Source organism: Coenobita brevimanus, chromosome 90, assembly GCF_032717465.1.
Source record: "Coenobita brevimanus isolate Jiangsu-jjx chromosome 90, ASM3271746v2, whole genome shotgun sequence".
NCBI classification, from domain to species: Eukaryota; Metazoa; Arthropoda; class Malacostraca; order Decapoda; family Coenobitidae; genus Coenobita; species Coenobita brevimanus.
The window spans coordinates 26,617,163-26,633,056 of NC_137043.1; the positions used below are offsets into that span (position 1 = coordinate 26,617,163).

At 43.7% G+C, this 15,894-nt stretch overlaps 1 protein-coding gene across 1 annotated transcript in view; it reads right to left on the reverse strand.

Moving 5' to 3' along the window:
* Positions 1 to 3,205: 3,205 nt before the first annotated feature.
* The window catches only part of LOC145411646 (sepiapterin reductase-like), a 35,268-nt gene continuing 22,579 nt past the window's right edge, over positions 3,206 to 15,894 (reverse strand). The window contains exons 3-6 of the mRNA XM_080281652.1: positions 8,960 to 9,162; positions 6,537 to 6,768; positions 5,197 to 5,410; positions 3,206 to 3,509 (exon numbers count right to left, since the gene is read on the reverse strand). Of these exons, the coding sequence (XP_080137778.1) occupies positions 5,243 to 5,410; positions 6,537 to 6,768; positions 8,960 to 9,162 (603 nt within the window). The 3' untranslated portion in view covers positions 3,206 to 3,509; positions 5,197 to 5,242. The remainder of the gene's footprint in view (positions 3,510 to 5,196; positions 5,411 to 6,536; positions 6,769 to 8,959; positions 9,163 to 15,894) is intronic.

A 15,894-nucleotide genomic window follows, 5' to 3' on the forward strand; every position in this document is an offset into this window, starting at 1 on the left:
AAATATAGGGAATCATGTTCAGTACATGGAGCCTGAGCGAAAAAGAATGTTAGGATATCTGTAAACCCACATGATTGCCAGCTTGTAAGAAATCTCGTTTCCTTAATGCCAAATCGAGTCCAGAAAGGCCATGCAACTAATGAGAATGATGGTGGGTGGGCACATTGGTTAGCTCTATTTTTTTTCTGAGCGATACCATAGTTAGCCCTAAAATAGTTTTCTGCAACGGCTGCTAGGCCAGTGCTTTTGGTTCCAACCTCTATTCCTCCTCCTCCTCCTCTGACTGGAAAGAGATTGTGCCCTTCCTTCAGTGTGGAGTGGGAAAAACAGGGATTTTGACAGAATGATCACATTTCTGAAAATATAATGGCAGTAGTTATTGATATTGTTACTTAACACCGGTTAGTATGGCCGAGCAGACACGTCAGCCACAGGTGAAGGCCTACAAAAGGTACCGGAGCTAACCCACCCCTGAATCACATCATCTTTACGTTTCTGCCCGGAATCGTGCTAAGTCTGTTCTTCGCTCTACTAAAAATAATTTCATCCATACTAAATGCTCTCAACTCTCGAACTCGAATTCTTCCCGCTCCTTCTGGCACCTTGCCAAAAATCTTTCTAACAACTTTACCTCATCATCCTTCCCTCCTCTTTTCTACTCTGATGGTTCTGTAGCTATTTCTTCTACTGATAAAGCAGATCTCTTCGCACAGACTTTCTCCTCCAAATCCACCTTAGACGATTCCGGTGCTGTTCCTCCATCACTTCTCCCCTCTGACTTCCTCATGGCTGACATTAAAATTTCTTCAGTTGTATTTTCTGCCATCACTGGCCTCAGTACTAACAAGGCATATGGGCCTGATGGGGTCCCTCCTGTTGTTCTCAAGAACTGTGCTTCTGTGCTTACACCCTGCCTAGGCAAACTCTTTCGCCTTTGTCTGTCAACTTGTACCTTTCCTTCTTGCTGGAAGTTTGCTCTCATTCAGCCAGTCCCAAAGAAGGGTGACCACTCCCAACCCTCCAACTATCGTCCAATTGCTTTAACGTCCTGTATTTCAAAAGTTTTCGAGTCAATTCTTAATAGAAAAATTTTAAGGCATCTTTCCTATCACAACCTTCTTTCCGATCGTCAGTATGGGTTCCGTCAGGGACGCTCCACTGGCGATCTTCTCACCTACCTTTCAGACTCCTGGTCATCCTCCTTTCGGGACTTTGGCGAAAGCTTTGCCATTGCACTTGACATCTCAAAGGCTTTCGATCGAGTCTGGCATAAATCTTTAATTTCCAAACTGCCCTCCTACGGTTTCTATCCTTCTATCTGTGCCTTCATCGCTAGCTTCCTTTCTGGTCGTTCCATAGCCGCTGTTGTAGACGGCCATCGTTCTTCTCCTAGATCTATCAACAGTGGTGTTCCTCAGGGCTCTGTCCTATCACCAACTCTCTTCCTTTTATTCATCAATGATCATCTAAGCTGTACATCTAACCCTATCCACTCATACGCTGATGACTCCACCCTTCACCTTTCCATTCGGTTCCCACAACGCCCATCTCAACAGTTACTTCAAGAAACAAGGGATGAGGCTATGGCACACCTAATGTCTGACTTGGCTCGTATCTCTGACTGGGGTAAAAATAATATGGTTGTTTTTAATACATCTAAGACTCAGTTCTTACACCTATCAACCCGACAAAATCTTCCACAGGTATACCCATTAATGTTTAATAATATTCAGCTTAATCCTGCATCATCCTTGAACATGCTTGGGGTTTCATTTACTCGGGACTTATCTTGGAAAGATCATATTACATCTCTTGTGAAATCTGCTTCCAAGAGATTGGGTGTGCTAAGCCGACTCCGCTCTTTCTTTACCCCTGCACAATTGTTGACTCTATACAGGGGTTTTATCCGCCCCTGTGTGGAGTACAACTCTCATGTGTGGGGAGGCTCCCCACATACAGCTCTTCTCAATAGGGTGGAGTCAAAGGCTTTTCGTCTCATTAACTCTCCTCCTCTTACTGACTCCCTTCAACCTCTGTCTCTTCGCCGCACTGTTGCATCTTTATCTTTTTTCTGTTGCTACTTTAATGGTCACTGCTCCTCTGAACTGTCTGCTTGCATTCCTCCACCTCTATGACGGGCGCGTAGCACCCGTCTGGCAGCAAACTCTCATCCCTTTTCTGTCCAACTCTCTAATGCAAGAGATAACCGTTACTCCCAGTCTTTCATTTATGCAACAGGTCAGCTCTGGAACTGTCTCCCTCTATCTGTATTTCCTGCTGCCTATGTTCTCCAGTCTTTCAAACGCAGTGTGTCCAGGCATCTCAAAATGATCGGATCTTGAATTTGGCTCTCTATTGTATTTTGTTTTTCTCTTGGAGGGAACTGTTACTGCGGGCTCACGGCCTTTGGTTCCTTCTTCCTCGCATAAAAAAAAAAAAAAAAAAAAAAAAAAAAAAAGCAACTGCTTCTGTGGGGCTGTCCCACAGATACAGCACAGTATATACAACGTGCGGTGAACCAGCGTCCCCTTGTGAAAGGCAGCGCCTCACCGGGGACAGATCAGAGTCCTTCCCATGGCAAGGTTCAGGAAAATTGAAGGGGGATTTGCTGACAGGTGGATACCAAGGCTGCTCCACTCAGAGTGCACATCTTTACCACGTGTAGGTTCCCCATCAGATCTCAGTTTTCAGATCTTCATCACCATCATCATCTTCATCATCATCACCCTGACCTTCTTTTCCCTGCATCATAACTCAGACTTTTTTTCAGTCACCTTTTGAACCACTAGCTTGATCAGAAGCAGAATTTCATGATCTTCTCAAAGGCAGCTTTGAAAATTCCATATAAAATTGATGACATCTACGAAAATCTAGCACCGCCTGGGCACTGATCTAGAAGCCTCTGGCATGTCTCCCATAACTCATGGGGCAGTAAGGTTGCTGATTGTTTCAGTATGTGAAACTTATGTCCAGCCATGATGCATTGAAATTTGACTTTAATCTCTAAAAAAGACATAAAAGTTTTATGATCCAAACTGCATTTGAAAATTTTATGACAGATCATGTCATGGATCACTTTTGGCACATATAATTGTTAAAATATTCATGTCAAAATGCCTAAGGAAGTTAATAAATATAGGGTCAAATTCAGTAAACTACTGGAAAGTTAAAGGAATAACATTATCAAACGTGTTTGGTAGCTATTCATGGACATTTTTAATAATAAAAATAATTCAGTACAAGTAATGGAGGCCATATCTATTTTACTACTATCCAAAATAATATCTCAGGTAACAGGGATGAAAGACTACATAGATAATGTATTCCCTGTATATAATCAAAGGCAATTAAAGAGGCTACCGCAGGATCCTGGGGCCGCTTCCTTTTTATATGCAATGGAATGTGATGACCGTTTCACCCACTGCTTGAGATCCAACCAGCTTGTTCACTCATAATATAGAGAAAAAGGGAGAATGTAGCTGCGAATTTCTTTTCCTCCAACCCCTGATCTGAAAAAAAAAAAATAATAATAATAATGATAAAAACACCCTTTTCAGTATCATTCAACCTGCTATGATTTCAGGAAATAATTAGGATGATAACCATGAAAAAAATTATGTACACGTACCTTTTTAAGTACAGTGTCTGAAAAACTCCATTTACATCATATCTAGAAATCATCATGAAGTTCAGTTTCTAGTCTATTAATTTTTGTGCGTCCAGTAACGCACCATTTCTCCGTTAGGAGATCGTAAAGGCATCTAATGATTAAAAAAGCAATTTAAACTTAATCGCCATATACAAGAATGATGGTAGTTAGGGAACTATTACAGTTTGCCACAAAGCCAAGGGAAAAAAAAAAAAAAGATGCTATAACACCACTGTTCAGACGCTGGCCCTCTCAACCAAAAGCTGCTCTCTAGATGTATTGGTCTTGAGCCATTTCCCTGCTCAGTTCCCAAGCCTAGAGGTCTTCACTCAAGATCTCATCCCATGCCATCAGTTTGCCTTTGGGCACTCTTCCCTCCACATTTACGCCTTACAGCCCTACTCAGCCAGTTATCATCCTTCCTCCTTGCAATAAGTCCACACAATCTCAGCCAAAGAGTCTGCATCACACTCCTGACATATATTATACTAGATCTCTCTCACAGCACACTGTTCTCAGTCTTGTCAGGTACTGAAGTCTTACGCTTCCATCTCAGCATTCTCATTTTCTGTGCATTCAAATTAAAATGTATCGTCTTCCCTTACAGGCCACGTCTCACTGTCTGACAGCATAACACTTTTTTCTCATGTTTTGTACATTGTGGATTTGGCACTTGGAGAAGCCTTCAATATCAGGAGAGACAACAGTTCTCATCCATTTTTCCTTCTAGCATTGGAGCTTGCCACAGTTACTCCAGGTAACAAAACTCACCCACATATTCGAAGTTGCTGTGCCTGTGAAGAGAGAGAGAGAGAGAGAGAGAGAGAGAGAGTACTTGGAATTCCCCTTTTAAAAGGAACTAGAAGCATGAGCCCATCTCCCACCTTGTCCTCCGGGAAGCCACGCATCCACTCAACCACCCACCTAACTCCACCCCATCCATCCACCTATCCATTGTGACCACTCACCCAACTACCCATCCTGTGCACCCCTCAACCCACCCACTCATCCACTCGCCCATCTAACCATCCTGCCCACTCATCTGCTCCACTCATTCTGTTCATCCCGCATGGCCAGCCACCCACCCCCCGTAATAACAGCGTGACCACGTTAGCGAGTAACGTGGTAAAGTTGTGAATAACACGGTGATTCTTATGTGTGCTGTGTGTGATTTATGTGTGTCATGGATATGTGCTGTGTGTTTCTCGTATCATCATCATTATCATTGTCATTATCATATCACATACTAAGAGAGCAATGCCATCTCACTAATGTACAGCCAACAGAATGACAAATAATTATGATGATTTGTACAAATGGAACCACTTGGGAAAACAATGATATACGGCAAATAAATACAAGATGAGTGTGGCAGTGCATTTTGACTAATGCACCACTTCATAATGTCCTCAGTGAGATATAAGAGCTAAACTTTGAATATCCTTATTCTATGTGTACAAGGGAACTGAGTTAGACTGATGGGCACAATGATGAAACGTTGTAATTGCTCATGAAATATAGCACAGATAAAAACTATTGCTACTTACTGCAGCACATACCGCAGCATTGTGTAATTTAGGTCTCATGATCCATTTACACATCAAAGTAATCCACATGAGCTCCAGATCTGAACTCATCCTTATCCAGTAGTAAAACGAGCTTGCTCACTGACTGGCTGCAGGGGAGTAGCTGCCCCTTTTCTTTCATGGATGTAAATGCAGACTTCAATTCCTCGTCCCCTGTCTCAGAGCGTGCAATCACCTGAGGAATATGAAACTTGTCAGGCAATATTTTGCTACCTATAAGGGTGAGGATATTGAATTAGCTACTGCACACTGCGTAAAGAGAAAAAGAAGGGTCAGAGAGTGTTAAACGATATCACCTCTCAGACTACACTGCTTTCTTCATGACTACCACTGACACATTCTTAGGCACTATACTGTATATTTCTTCCTTATAGAAACCAACAAATACAATAATAATTGTTTGTAACTCTCTGATCTCGTCATTCTCACTCAGAATAATCTTTCCATCTATTTATATCTTCCACATTTGTCAGCAAGCTCCTACTCTCCCAGTTTCATATTTCTCCAACACTCTAGCAAGTTTTTTTTAATTTCATTCATTGCCAGACGCCATGTATCCCAAACGGGGTGGTCAAGGGCTTAGAGTTAATTGTTTTACAGGGAGGGGCACTAATCCTCCACCAACCCCACTTGACACGTAGGGAGAACTTCATGCCAACAGCATCTGGTGTTCCCAGGCGTCACCCATCCAAGTACTAACCAGACCCAACGTTGCTTAACTTCGCTGATCGGACGGGAAGACACTCCAGCAAGTGCTAAATAGATATATGCAGAGATTATAAAATGTAGTGGAGAGGGGAATGAAACAATTGTGGGTTACGTGCCAGCCGAGTGCGGTGTTCCTTAGTTATTCATCTTCCTCATTGCACATTATACAACATACGATTAATACCTTATTAATATCATAGTAATACTGATATACGAATACACTGGATAAAATGCGTACAGGATGCTACTGTGTTAACATGCCATATGGAAAAATAAATTGTTTTGAAAGGGGTGCCAAAAATGCTCCTAAGTCCACAAAAATACAGGCCTTGCACTTCAAGCAGCAATTGTTGAAACTTTTTACACTTAAGCCACTTGCACATCATTTTTCTAGTAGCTAACCCTTCACTACGATGACATAATATTTAGCCTTTAATTGCTACTTCCAGATGGTTTTACTCAGCTTGGGAGAGACCTAACGTGTGTAAGGGTAAAAATGAAAGCTGCTAAGTAGCCCCCCAGTTCGAAAATATCCCCTAAACAGCATAAAATAATCTGGAGCGCGTGAAACTAATACGGTACTGACATCTCACCTGCATGTCATTATCAAGTGGTCCGGGTGCATACGACAGGACGCGTATCTTAGGCTCCTCCTGTGCCAGAACCTTAAATACCATGTTCCTGGCCGCCTTAGCAGAGCAGTACAGGCCCCAGGACTTGAAGGCCTCGATGGCACAGAGTGACGAGATGTTAACAACGGTGATGGGAATGGCAGGATGAGACGACACCACCTCAAGGAACAGGGCATTGAGAGTGATCACCGAGCTGTGGTATAGAGAATCAAAGATCATGTGGTGTAAGACAGGAAAATCTCTGTGCCACAGTTCATCTACAATTTTGCCATGTTTTGCTGTTTGTCACCTCGGTAACAAATGTATATCTGGCGAACTGTGGTACCATCAACATCTCCATCCTACCCCTGCTTCTTGCTAAACTATAAAGAGGATGGGAATGATCCAGAAACATGAGAGAAAAACTGCAAGGATAAGATGGCTGCCAACATGTGGAAGTGAATGCGCATTTGTGTTCCCACTTCGCAGAGTGGTTGCAATACAGTATTTCTCCACGATGGAGACAGAGGAGGAAGTTGTTTTTAGAAACGCATTGCCTGACAACTGAGAGCATCTAGGTGTCTATGAAAACGAAATTTTGCATAGTGGCAGACCTCCACGTGGATCAGGTTTTAGGCATGGTGGAGTGATCCACAGGGGTCCTACTCAGCACAGGCATGCACATTGCACAGTCATAGTTCTGACCTAGAAGCAAGGAATTTTTCGCGGTGCTAACCTCCATCTGGACCAAGTTATAAGCAGGGTGGAACCACCAAGGGCCGCCCCTCACTGGGGGGGGGGTGTCCCGGACAAGCATGTATGCTGGGCCATTATTTCATTTTTTCTTTTCTTTTCTTTCTTTCTTTTCTTTATACCTTGGAAAACGAAATTTTGCACAGTGATAGACCAATATCCGGATTAGGTCTAAAGCAGGGTGGGACTCCTCCATCCCATGGGGGTAACGCCATTTTTTTTTTTTTTTTTTACCAAAAAACAAACCAAAAAAATTGCACAGTGGTTGACCTCCACCTGGACCACGTTTTAGACAGGATGGGACCCGTGAAAGCCACTCCACTGGGCAGCCACTGGAGGTTCCAGCCAAAGCTACTATCCATGATCATTTTTTTTTTTTTTTTTTATAACCTAGGAAAACTACATTTTGTACAGTGGACGACCTCCATCCAGATAAGGTCCAATCCAGGATGGGATTTCTGGGGGCCGAACCTCCATAAATAATTATTTCTTTCCCCACAATACAGCAGGGGTTGCTGCGGCTATCAAAGGTATTTTTTGTTTTGTTACAGGTACCTATGGTAAGACTTGTATTTATCTTGAGCCTCCAGGTTTCTTAGTCTCCATCTGTGGAGAGGGGCTCCACAGCTTTGTTGTTCTAATTCTGGATACTTCACTGAGCCACTGACATGGATATGTTAGCCTACTAACGGCGTAGTTACGGCAGTTTCGGCCAGTTCTCGCTGTTTAAGAGCGAGTCATACGACTCAAAGGCAACTGAGGTAAATGGATTCTTTTTCTTCTTTTTTCTGGGGGGGAGGGGGTCGTTAATAACTCGAACACAGTTACAACAATACATACTGCATATATACATATCCTACTTCAAGAGTCAGTGGTTTATATACTAGACATACAGTGACAAGATATACTGAAACCACATCCTCTCTGCAGAGGCAACCCGCAAAGGGACACGTGGAAAGACTTATGATCATCTTTGAGAACAGCAGGTAGCTGTCTCCGAGGACCCTTCTTACATGATGACTGGACAGAGGTAGCAGACAGCATATGAATGTCACATGCTAATCACACCCTCATCTTCAATGTAAAGTGGAAAACTAGTACTGTACAAATACTTCATGATCAATAACATAAACCGAAATAATAATAATAATCATAATAATAAAAAAAAACATAATAATAATAATAATAATAATAATAACAATAATAATAATAACAATCATAATAATAACAATAATAATAATAATAACAATAATAGCAATGCTAATAAATGGTAGTGGTATGAATTTGTGGATACGGATCTGACATACGATCAAGCCAGTTGGATGAGTTATTTATGAAGGAACACATGACATGAACTGACTACCTATTTTATTTTTACCTGACAGATAGGCTGTCTGGCAGGCGTATGAAAAGTTGCGTACGTAAATAAATACATCTCTTATAATAATCTGAGTGTAAAGGGTATAATTAGCATGTTTATGACGGCGATAATGTGTTGTTTGATGGGGACTTTGTTAAACAGAGGTATTGGTAAATGAATGTCCTAATATACACAACAACTTCATCTGCAAATTTTCAGTGATTCTGATGTTGGAGCAGTGTTAAGTTAAAATTTGTCTGTGTTATTTGAGCTGCACTTCACTTGACCTCACCTGACATTAAGTTGAAAGTAGGAAGTGATTTTCGCCATGTCCTTCATCTCCCTCAGGTAGACCAAGTCCTTAAGGGAGCCAACATTGTGGAAAATGACAGCCCGAGAGGGAGGAGGATTCTGGGCGGGACCAAATGCTTCCTTCAGTATTTTCTCCAGTTCCTCTCTGCCTGCTGTGTCCAGGTCCACTACTGCAGGAATGAACTGCCAGGAGGGACAGTATTCGGAAGGTTAAGTAAAATGGGATAATACTTAATATTTAATGCTGGTGGTTAAGATATGTATTAGTCACCGGCATCTTATATAATCATTTAGGATGGCCAGAGTATGTATTTTCCACAAATCCGAAAGTGAGATATTACATTCAATCAATCAATCAATCATTACCTGTGGCACCCTCGGGGATGCATAGGGCCTCGATGAACTCACACCACCACATCCTATCTTGTGCTAACTCCTCAAGATCTCCCCAACATTCATCTCCAGCTTCCCGTCTCATTGTCCTCACCCACGTCTCTTTTGGCCTTCCTCTACCTCTCCTACCAAGTGCCACCCACCCTGGTGTACCTCGTACTATTCCCTGTCTCCTATACACATGTCCTAGCCACTTCCATCGTACCGAGTTATTAATTTACAGTGCTTGCATGCACTTGCCTGACCGTTAGTCAGTCACCATCAATCAGCACTGGGATATGTAATTAGGAAGAACAAGAAGGAACACCTACTGTGGTAGGTGGTGGCGACCATCATCCACCCACTTGATGTAGTGCTGCCTACTTCCTTAGCTTTTATCATTCTTTTTCTGTGCCTGCCCTCCTCTCTTCCTATTTCTCCTATCTTTCCTGTCACTTCTTATTCCTTTTCTTTCCTTTACAGGTGGCTTTACATTGAGTGACAAGCCAAATGGTTTCCTGTAAGCCAAGAAACCATTTACAACGCTGGGTGGTAACCATATAACCAAACCATACGTGCTCCCTACGTGTCAACAAGTGGGTTGGTGGAGGGTTAGTGCCCCTCCCTGTAAAACAACTAACTCAGTGTCAAATGGCCACCCTTTGGGGGATTATGGTGTCTGGCAGTAGATAGAGAGATAGAAGAAGGAACACCTACGAGCTACTCCCTTATGCAGCTGATTAAGGAGGAGTGTTCGTATTAAGATATGATTTCCTTTCTGAAATGCAATTTTTTTTTTTTTTTTTTTTTTTTTTTTTTTGGTGGGGTGGCTGCTTATCCCCAATATCCAGCCCTCTTCCCCTTAAATACTTCCCAAGTGACAAGTGTTCTTCATCCCTTTACCCCCATGAAAAGTTACTTCTCATAGAAAAGGCCTGAAGTTAAAGGGACAAGGTAGGATTATTAACAAATCCAGTAAAATCAAAGATGCTATAATTTAACGTGCGTATAGAATAAGAATATACAAAGAGCTGAAGAAATACAAAAAGTTCCAGTTGGTGCAGAAAATGACGGGAATAGAAAAAAAAAGGAGGGAGGGGGGGTTAAGTCTTTGTCAGCTGCACCCATCCTGCAGTATTCTAGGAGAGAAGAAATAATTATTTACAGGTTAAGCACTAAATGGCACCCTTTTGGCTCACAGACCTCAGTACAGATGACTGGCCAGTGAACTGCTGTGTTCCTCTGTGTCACTGTAGTCGATATCGAAAAGCATAACCTTTCCACCTTCCTTCCCGTATGTCTCCTCTCCATGTGCATCACGTTTTTTCTCACCATCCGTAACAGAATGAGACAGCCATTCTGTACGCTGGGTGGCAGTCATTCAACCAACAAATAAAGACCTGGTGGTCTAATGACTTCATACGCTCAGACCGGACATGGCGCATAAGGACCTAAATTCGAGCGAAGGCTGAGGTTTGTTGCTCATACAGTGTCGCTCAGGCGTTGCAACAGGTCACTCAGTCTAAATGTCTGGTCTGAGAAGCCTAGCTATGGATCCCCACGCTTAAGATGGGGCAATGGAGGACTGGATGATGGATTATGCTTATGATGAACCACGAAATTCAGCCAAATAGTTTGGCCGTGGCCATCCATTTTGGTATCGATTTTTTTTTTTTTTTTTTCATCACGGCCAGATTTCTCAAAGTAGCAGGTGTTGTCGCCCAATCCCGGCCATGCCTGACCATCACACCCGTCGGCAGCAGGTAAGCTACTGTCCCTATGGGGTCGTCCAATTTGTTCCTAACTTCGTTGATGTGTCTGCGTCTTAATGTGACATGTACTATGCAGTGCTAAATTAGGTGCGTCATGTTGTGTGGGACTATTCTACAAGCGGGGAACGTGGCATCTGAGAATCCACCCAACCCAAATACAAGTTGGTAACTGAGGAGGGCTGGGAAATGATATGATCTAAGCCTGGCAAGACGAACTCGATCAACTCTATTTAAGGCTACCTCTGATGGGTGGATATGGAGGAAGTAAGGTTTACCGTATAGATCGAGGTATTGTATTGCCCTGCACATGAAAACGGCCACCTGACAACTAAACCAGCCGTTCTCACAAATAAGGCTTACCGCTCTTCCCACCAGTCTCAGCTCACTTTACATCATCACCTTTCAGGCTTACACTTTCCTGCTGTGCTCCTATCCCTTCACCCAGGCTCTGTCTACCAGCTCAGATGTCTCTGAGGTTGGAATGGGAATATGATGCAACCACAGACATGCTCCACACGACGGCAGAACCAGGGACTCCCGGAATGTGGTATACAGCTCCCCACAAAACGTTTGTAACATGATGTATATACGGTAAATATTAAACAAACATATCAACATGGTTTTGCTAAAACGGATAACAATGTTTGCACAAATACTCTAAGATGTTTCCAAGAATTATACTTATAGCACGGAAGATATCCTTTAAAATGTTATGTCAGCTATAAGAATACAATGGATATTATCTTCTGTGCATCTAACTGACATATTACAAGCACCAATATATGAATACAAGTATTTTATTGATGGATTCATCCCAGGTATGCTTACAGACTGGATCCACCACTGCAGCATTTATGTCTCCTGCTCTTTCTACTGCGGATCACATCTTACTTAATGACGTTCGTATGGGATGGGACTTATGTATGAAGCAGAATGTTAGCAATAGTTATCGTACATGTTGCTTATATCCCAGTTCTGTTAGCTATGCATTGTTTCCTTTATCCAAATGAACGTGCTTGAACAGAGGACCCTATTGGTGTGATCAGAGTGTAAGTGTAATGTTGTGTTGCTTAAAAGCCACAGGAGCATATAAATAAGCTAATATATATACAAACATATAGATAGATAGATAGATAGATAGATAGATAGACAGATAGATATTATAAGCTACACACAAGGATGAGAAGACATACAATATATTTACAGACCGAGTTCTAACATTAAGTGGAAATCATGTGAAAGTTATGATCCCTCTTACACTATCTTGAATTATGTGAAATTTCTTGTCTTTGACGACGTCATCTTTACTTTTTGCTCGTTAGAGCTGTTTTTCTTCCGAAAGTCAATAAGAGGTGAAGGTGAAGCTAACTGACTCTGACTTAACTTCATGCCTAAATACGTTTCAGTATTTCGACTTTCTTGACCGGAAACTTTGTCATCATAAAACATGAACAACAACACCAGTACCACATTTCCATGTAACAGTAGGATATGTGGTAGATTTTGTATGGTTAACGACTTATGAGGTGCAAATCCAAGAGCAAATATATACAGCAGACAGGCAAGCACATTTACCAATCCTAAGCAGATTATGACACTGAATCCAAACAGCCACTCATCGCAGAAGCATAACAACATACTAGCATTACCTTCTCTTCGCACAGCAATCACCGACTTGGAAATGTTTAAGCTGAACAAGGATAATGCACACAGTGGCAACCTGTTTCATGACTCAGCGAAGATTTTAATCACCTAGACTCATTGCTCACATACACTCTCGTATACACTGCTCTGTCTTCTTATACACAGCTCTATCCACACACACACACACACACACACACACACACACACACACACACACACACACACACACACAGCTTTACCTCCACATACTCTGTTTCATCCTCACATACTCTATTTAATCCTCACATACATTATTGTACCCTCACATACACTACTCTGCCCTAACACTGTTTTACTCTCATACATAATGCATTGCTATCACACACAGTGCTCTACGCTCGCATACACTGCTATCCTCACTCACACTGCTCCACTCTCGCAACTACTATTCTATTCTCAAACACAATGCCCCACCTTCACATACATACACTTCTCTGCCGTTAAACACACACAAATATCACCTGCAAGACTGGTTGTATTGTAATGAAATTGGTAACGTGGTAAAAAGGGAGAGAGAACAACTTCCTTCTTCAGTCCTCGTTGGTTTCTCGGCCGTTCAGTTAAAAGTAATTGATCCTTCATGTCATCAGTGCAGTAATTTCCCGAGGTGTATAAAGCAGATAAACACTTTCATTTGGATTCACTTTGTTTGAAAAGTGACAATCATTTATCAACTGACCTCTGTGCATATATTTTCTTTTCAAGCAAAAATAGCGAATTACTGCACTTTCGTCTCTAGCTTGCTGCTACGTACTGAACAGCCAATCGGAATTTTTATATTTCACATTATAATACGACAACCAAAGGAAAAAAAAAAAAAACACCAGAGTAGTCTCACAATTCTATGCTTGGGTAGTACGCTAAGGGCGGGAAAAAGGTAGCCAGTGGTACCCGGGACCTGCCATCAGCTGACCTATCTGACTGGACCGTGCTTAGATTACAATATGTTCACAGCACAGTGTGTTGGTGGTCACGTCCCTCACCACGCCTGCCGCCACTAACACTAGCGTCACTCCTGCCACCACTAACACTAACACCACCCCTATCACCACTAACAGCAATGACACTAACACCACCCCTGCAACCACTAACACCACCCCTGCCACCACTAACACCACCCCTACAACCATTAACACCACCCCTGCAACCACAAACACCATCCCTGCCACCACTAACACCACCCCTACAACCACTAACACCACCCCTGCCACCACTAACACCACCCCTGCAACCACAAACACCATCCCTGCCACCACAAACACCATCCCTGCCACCACAAACACCATCCCTGCCACCACTAACACCACCCCTACAACCACTAACACCATCCCTGCCACCACTAACACCACCCCTGCCACCATTAACACCATCCCTGCAACCACAAACACCATCCCTGCCACCACAAACACCATCCCTGCCACCACAAACACCACCCCTACAACCACTAACACCACCCCTGCCACCACTAACACCACCCCTGCCACCATTAACACCATCCCTGCAACCACAAACACCACCCCTACAACCACTAACACCACCCCTGCCACCACTAACACCACCCCTGCCACCATTAACACCATCCCTGCAACCACAAACATCATCCCTGCCACCACAAACACCACCCCTGCCACCACTAACACCACCCCTGCCACCATTAACACCATCCCTGCAACCACAAACATCATCCCTGCCACCACAAACACCATCCCTGCCACCACTAACACCACCCCTACAACCACTAACACCACCCCTGCCACCACTAACACCACCCCTGCCACCACTAACACCACCCCTGCAACCACAAACACCATCCCTGCCACCACAAACACCATCCGTGCCACCACTAACACCACCCCTACAAAACACCATCCCTGCCACCACTAACACCACCCCTACAACCACTAACACCATCCCTGCCACCACTAACACCACCCCTACAACCACTAACACCATCCCTGCCACCACTAACACCACCCCTACAACCACTAACACCACCCCTGCCACCACTAACACCACCCTTGCAACCACTAACACCATCCCTGCCACCACTAACACCACCCCTGCCACCACTCTTGCAACCACTAACACCATCCCTGCAACCACTAACACCACCCCTACCACCACTAACACCATCCCTACCACCACTAACACCACCCCTGCAACCACTAACACCACCCCTACCACCACTAACACCACCCCTGCAACCACTAACACCACCCCTGCAACCACTAACACCATCCCTGCCACCACTAACACCACCCCTACAACCACTAACACCACCCCTGCCACCATTAACACCACCCCTGCCACCATTAACACCACCCCTGCCACCATTAACACTACACCATCCATGCCACCATTAACACCACTAACACTAACACCACCTTTGCCACCAATAACACCATTAACACTAACACCAGCCCAGCCACCACTAACATCACTGACACTAACATCACTGACACTAACACCACCCCTGCCACCACTAACATCATTGATACTAATGTCACCCCAGCCACCATTAACATTAACACCACCCCTGCCACCACTAACACCACGAACACTAACACCACCCCTGCCACCACTAACACCAGTGACATTAACACCACCCCTGCCACCACTAACACCAGTGACATTAACACCACCACTAGCCACTGTCACCGCCATTTTACCCCCACAGCTATCACTATCTCCACCATCACTGCTACCATCACCAACACCAGCACCGCCACCACCACCACCACCACCACCAACAACAACAACAATAACACTACCACCACCACTACTACCACCACTAGTCACTGTCACCACCACCTCTATCACTCAATGTCCCCACCATCATCATTATCATCACCACCACCACTATCACTGTCTCCACCACTGTCATTACCACCGCCACTATCACCACCACCACTATCACTGTCTCCACCAGTGTCACTACCACCACCACCATCACCACCACCACTATCACTGTCACAGTCTCCACCACTATCACTACCACCGCCACCATCACCACCACCACCATCACCACTATCACTGTCATTGTCTCCACCACTGTCACTACCACCGCCACCACCACCATCACCACTAT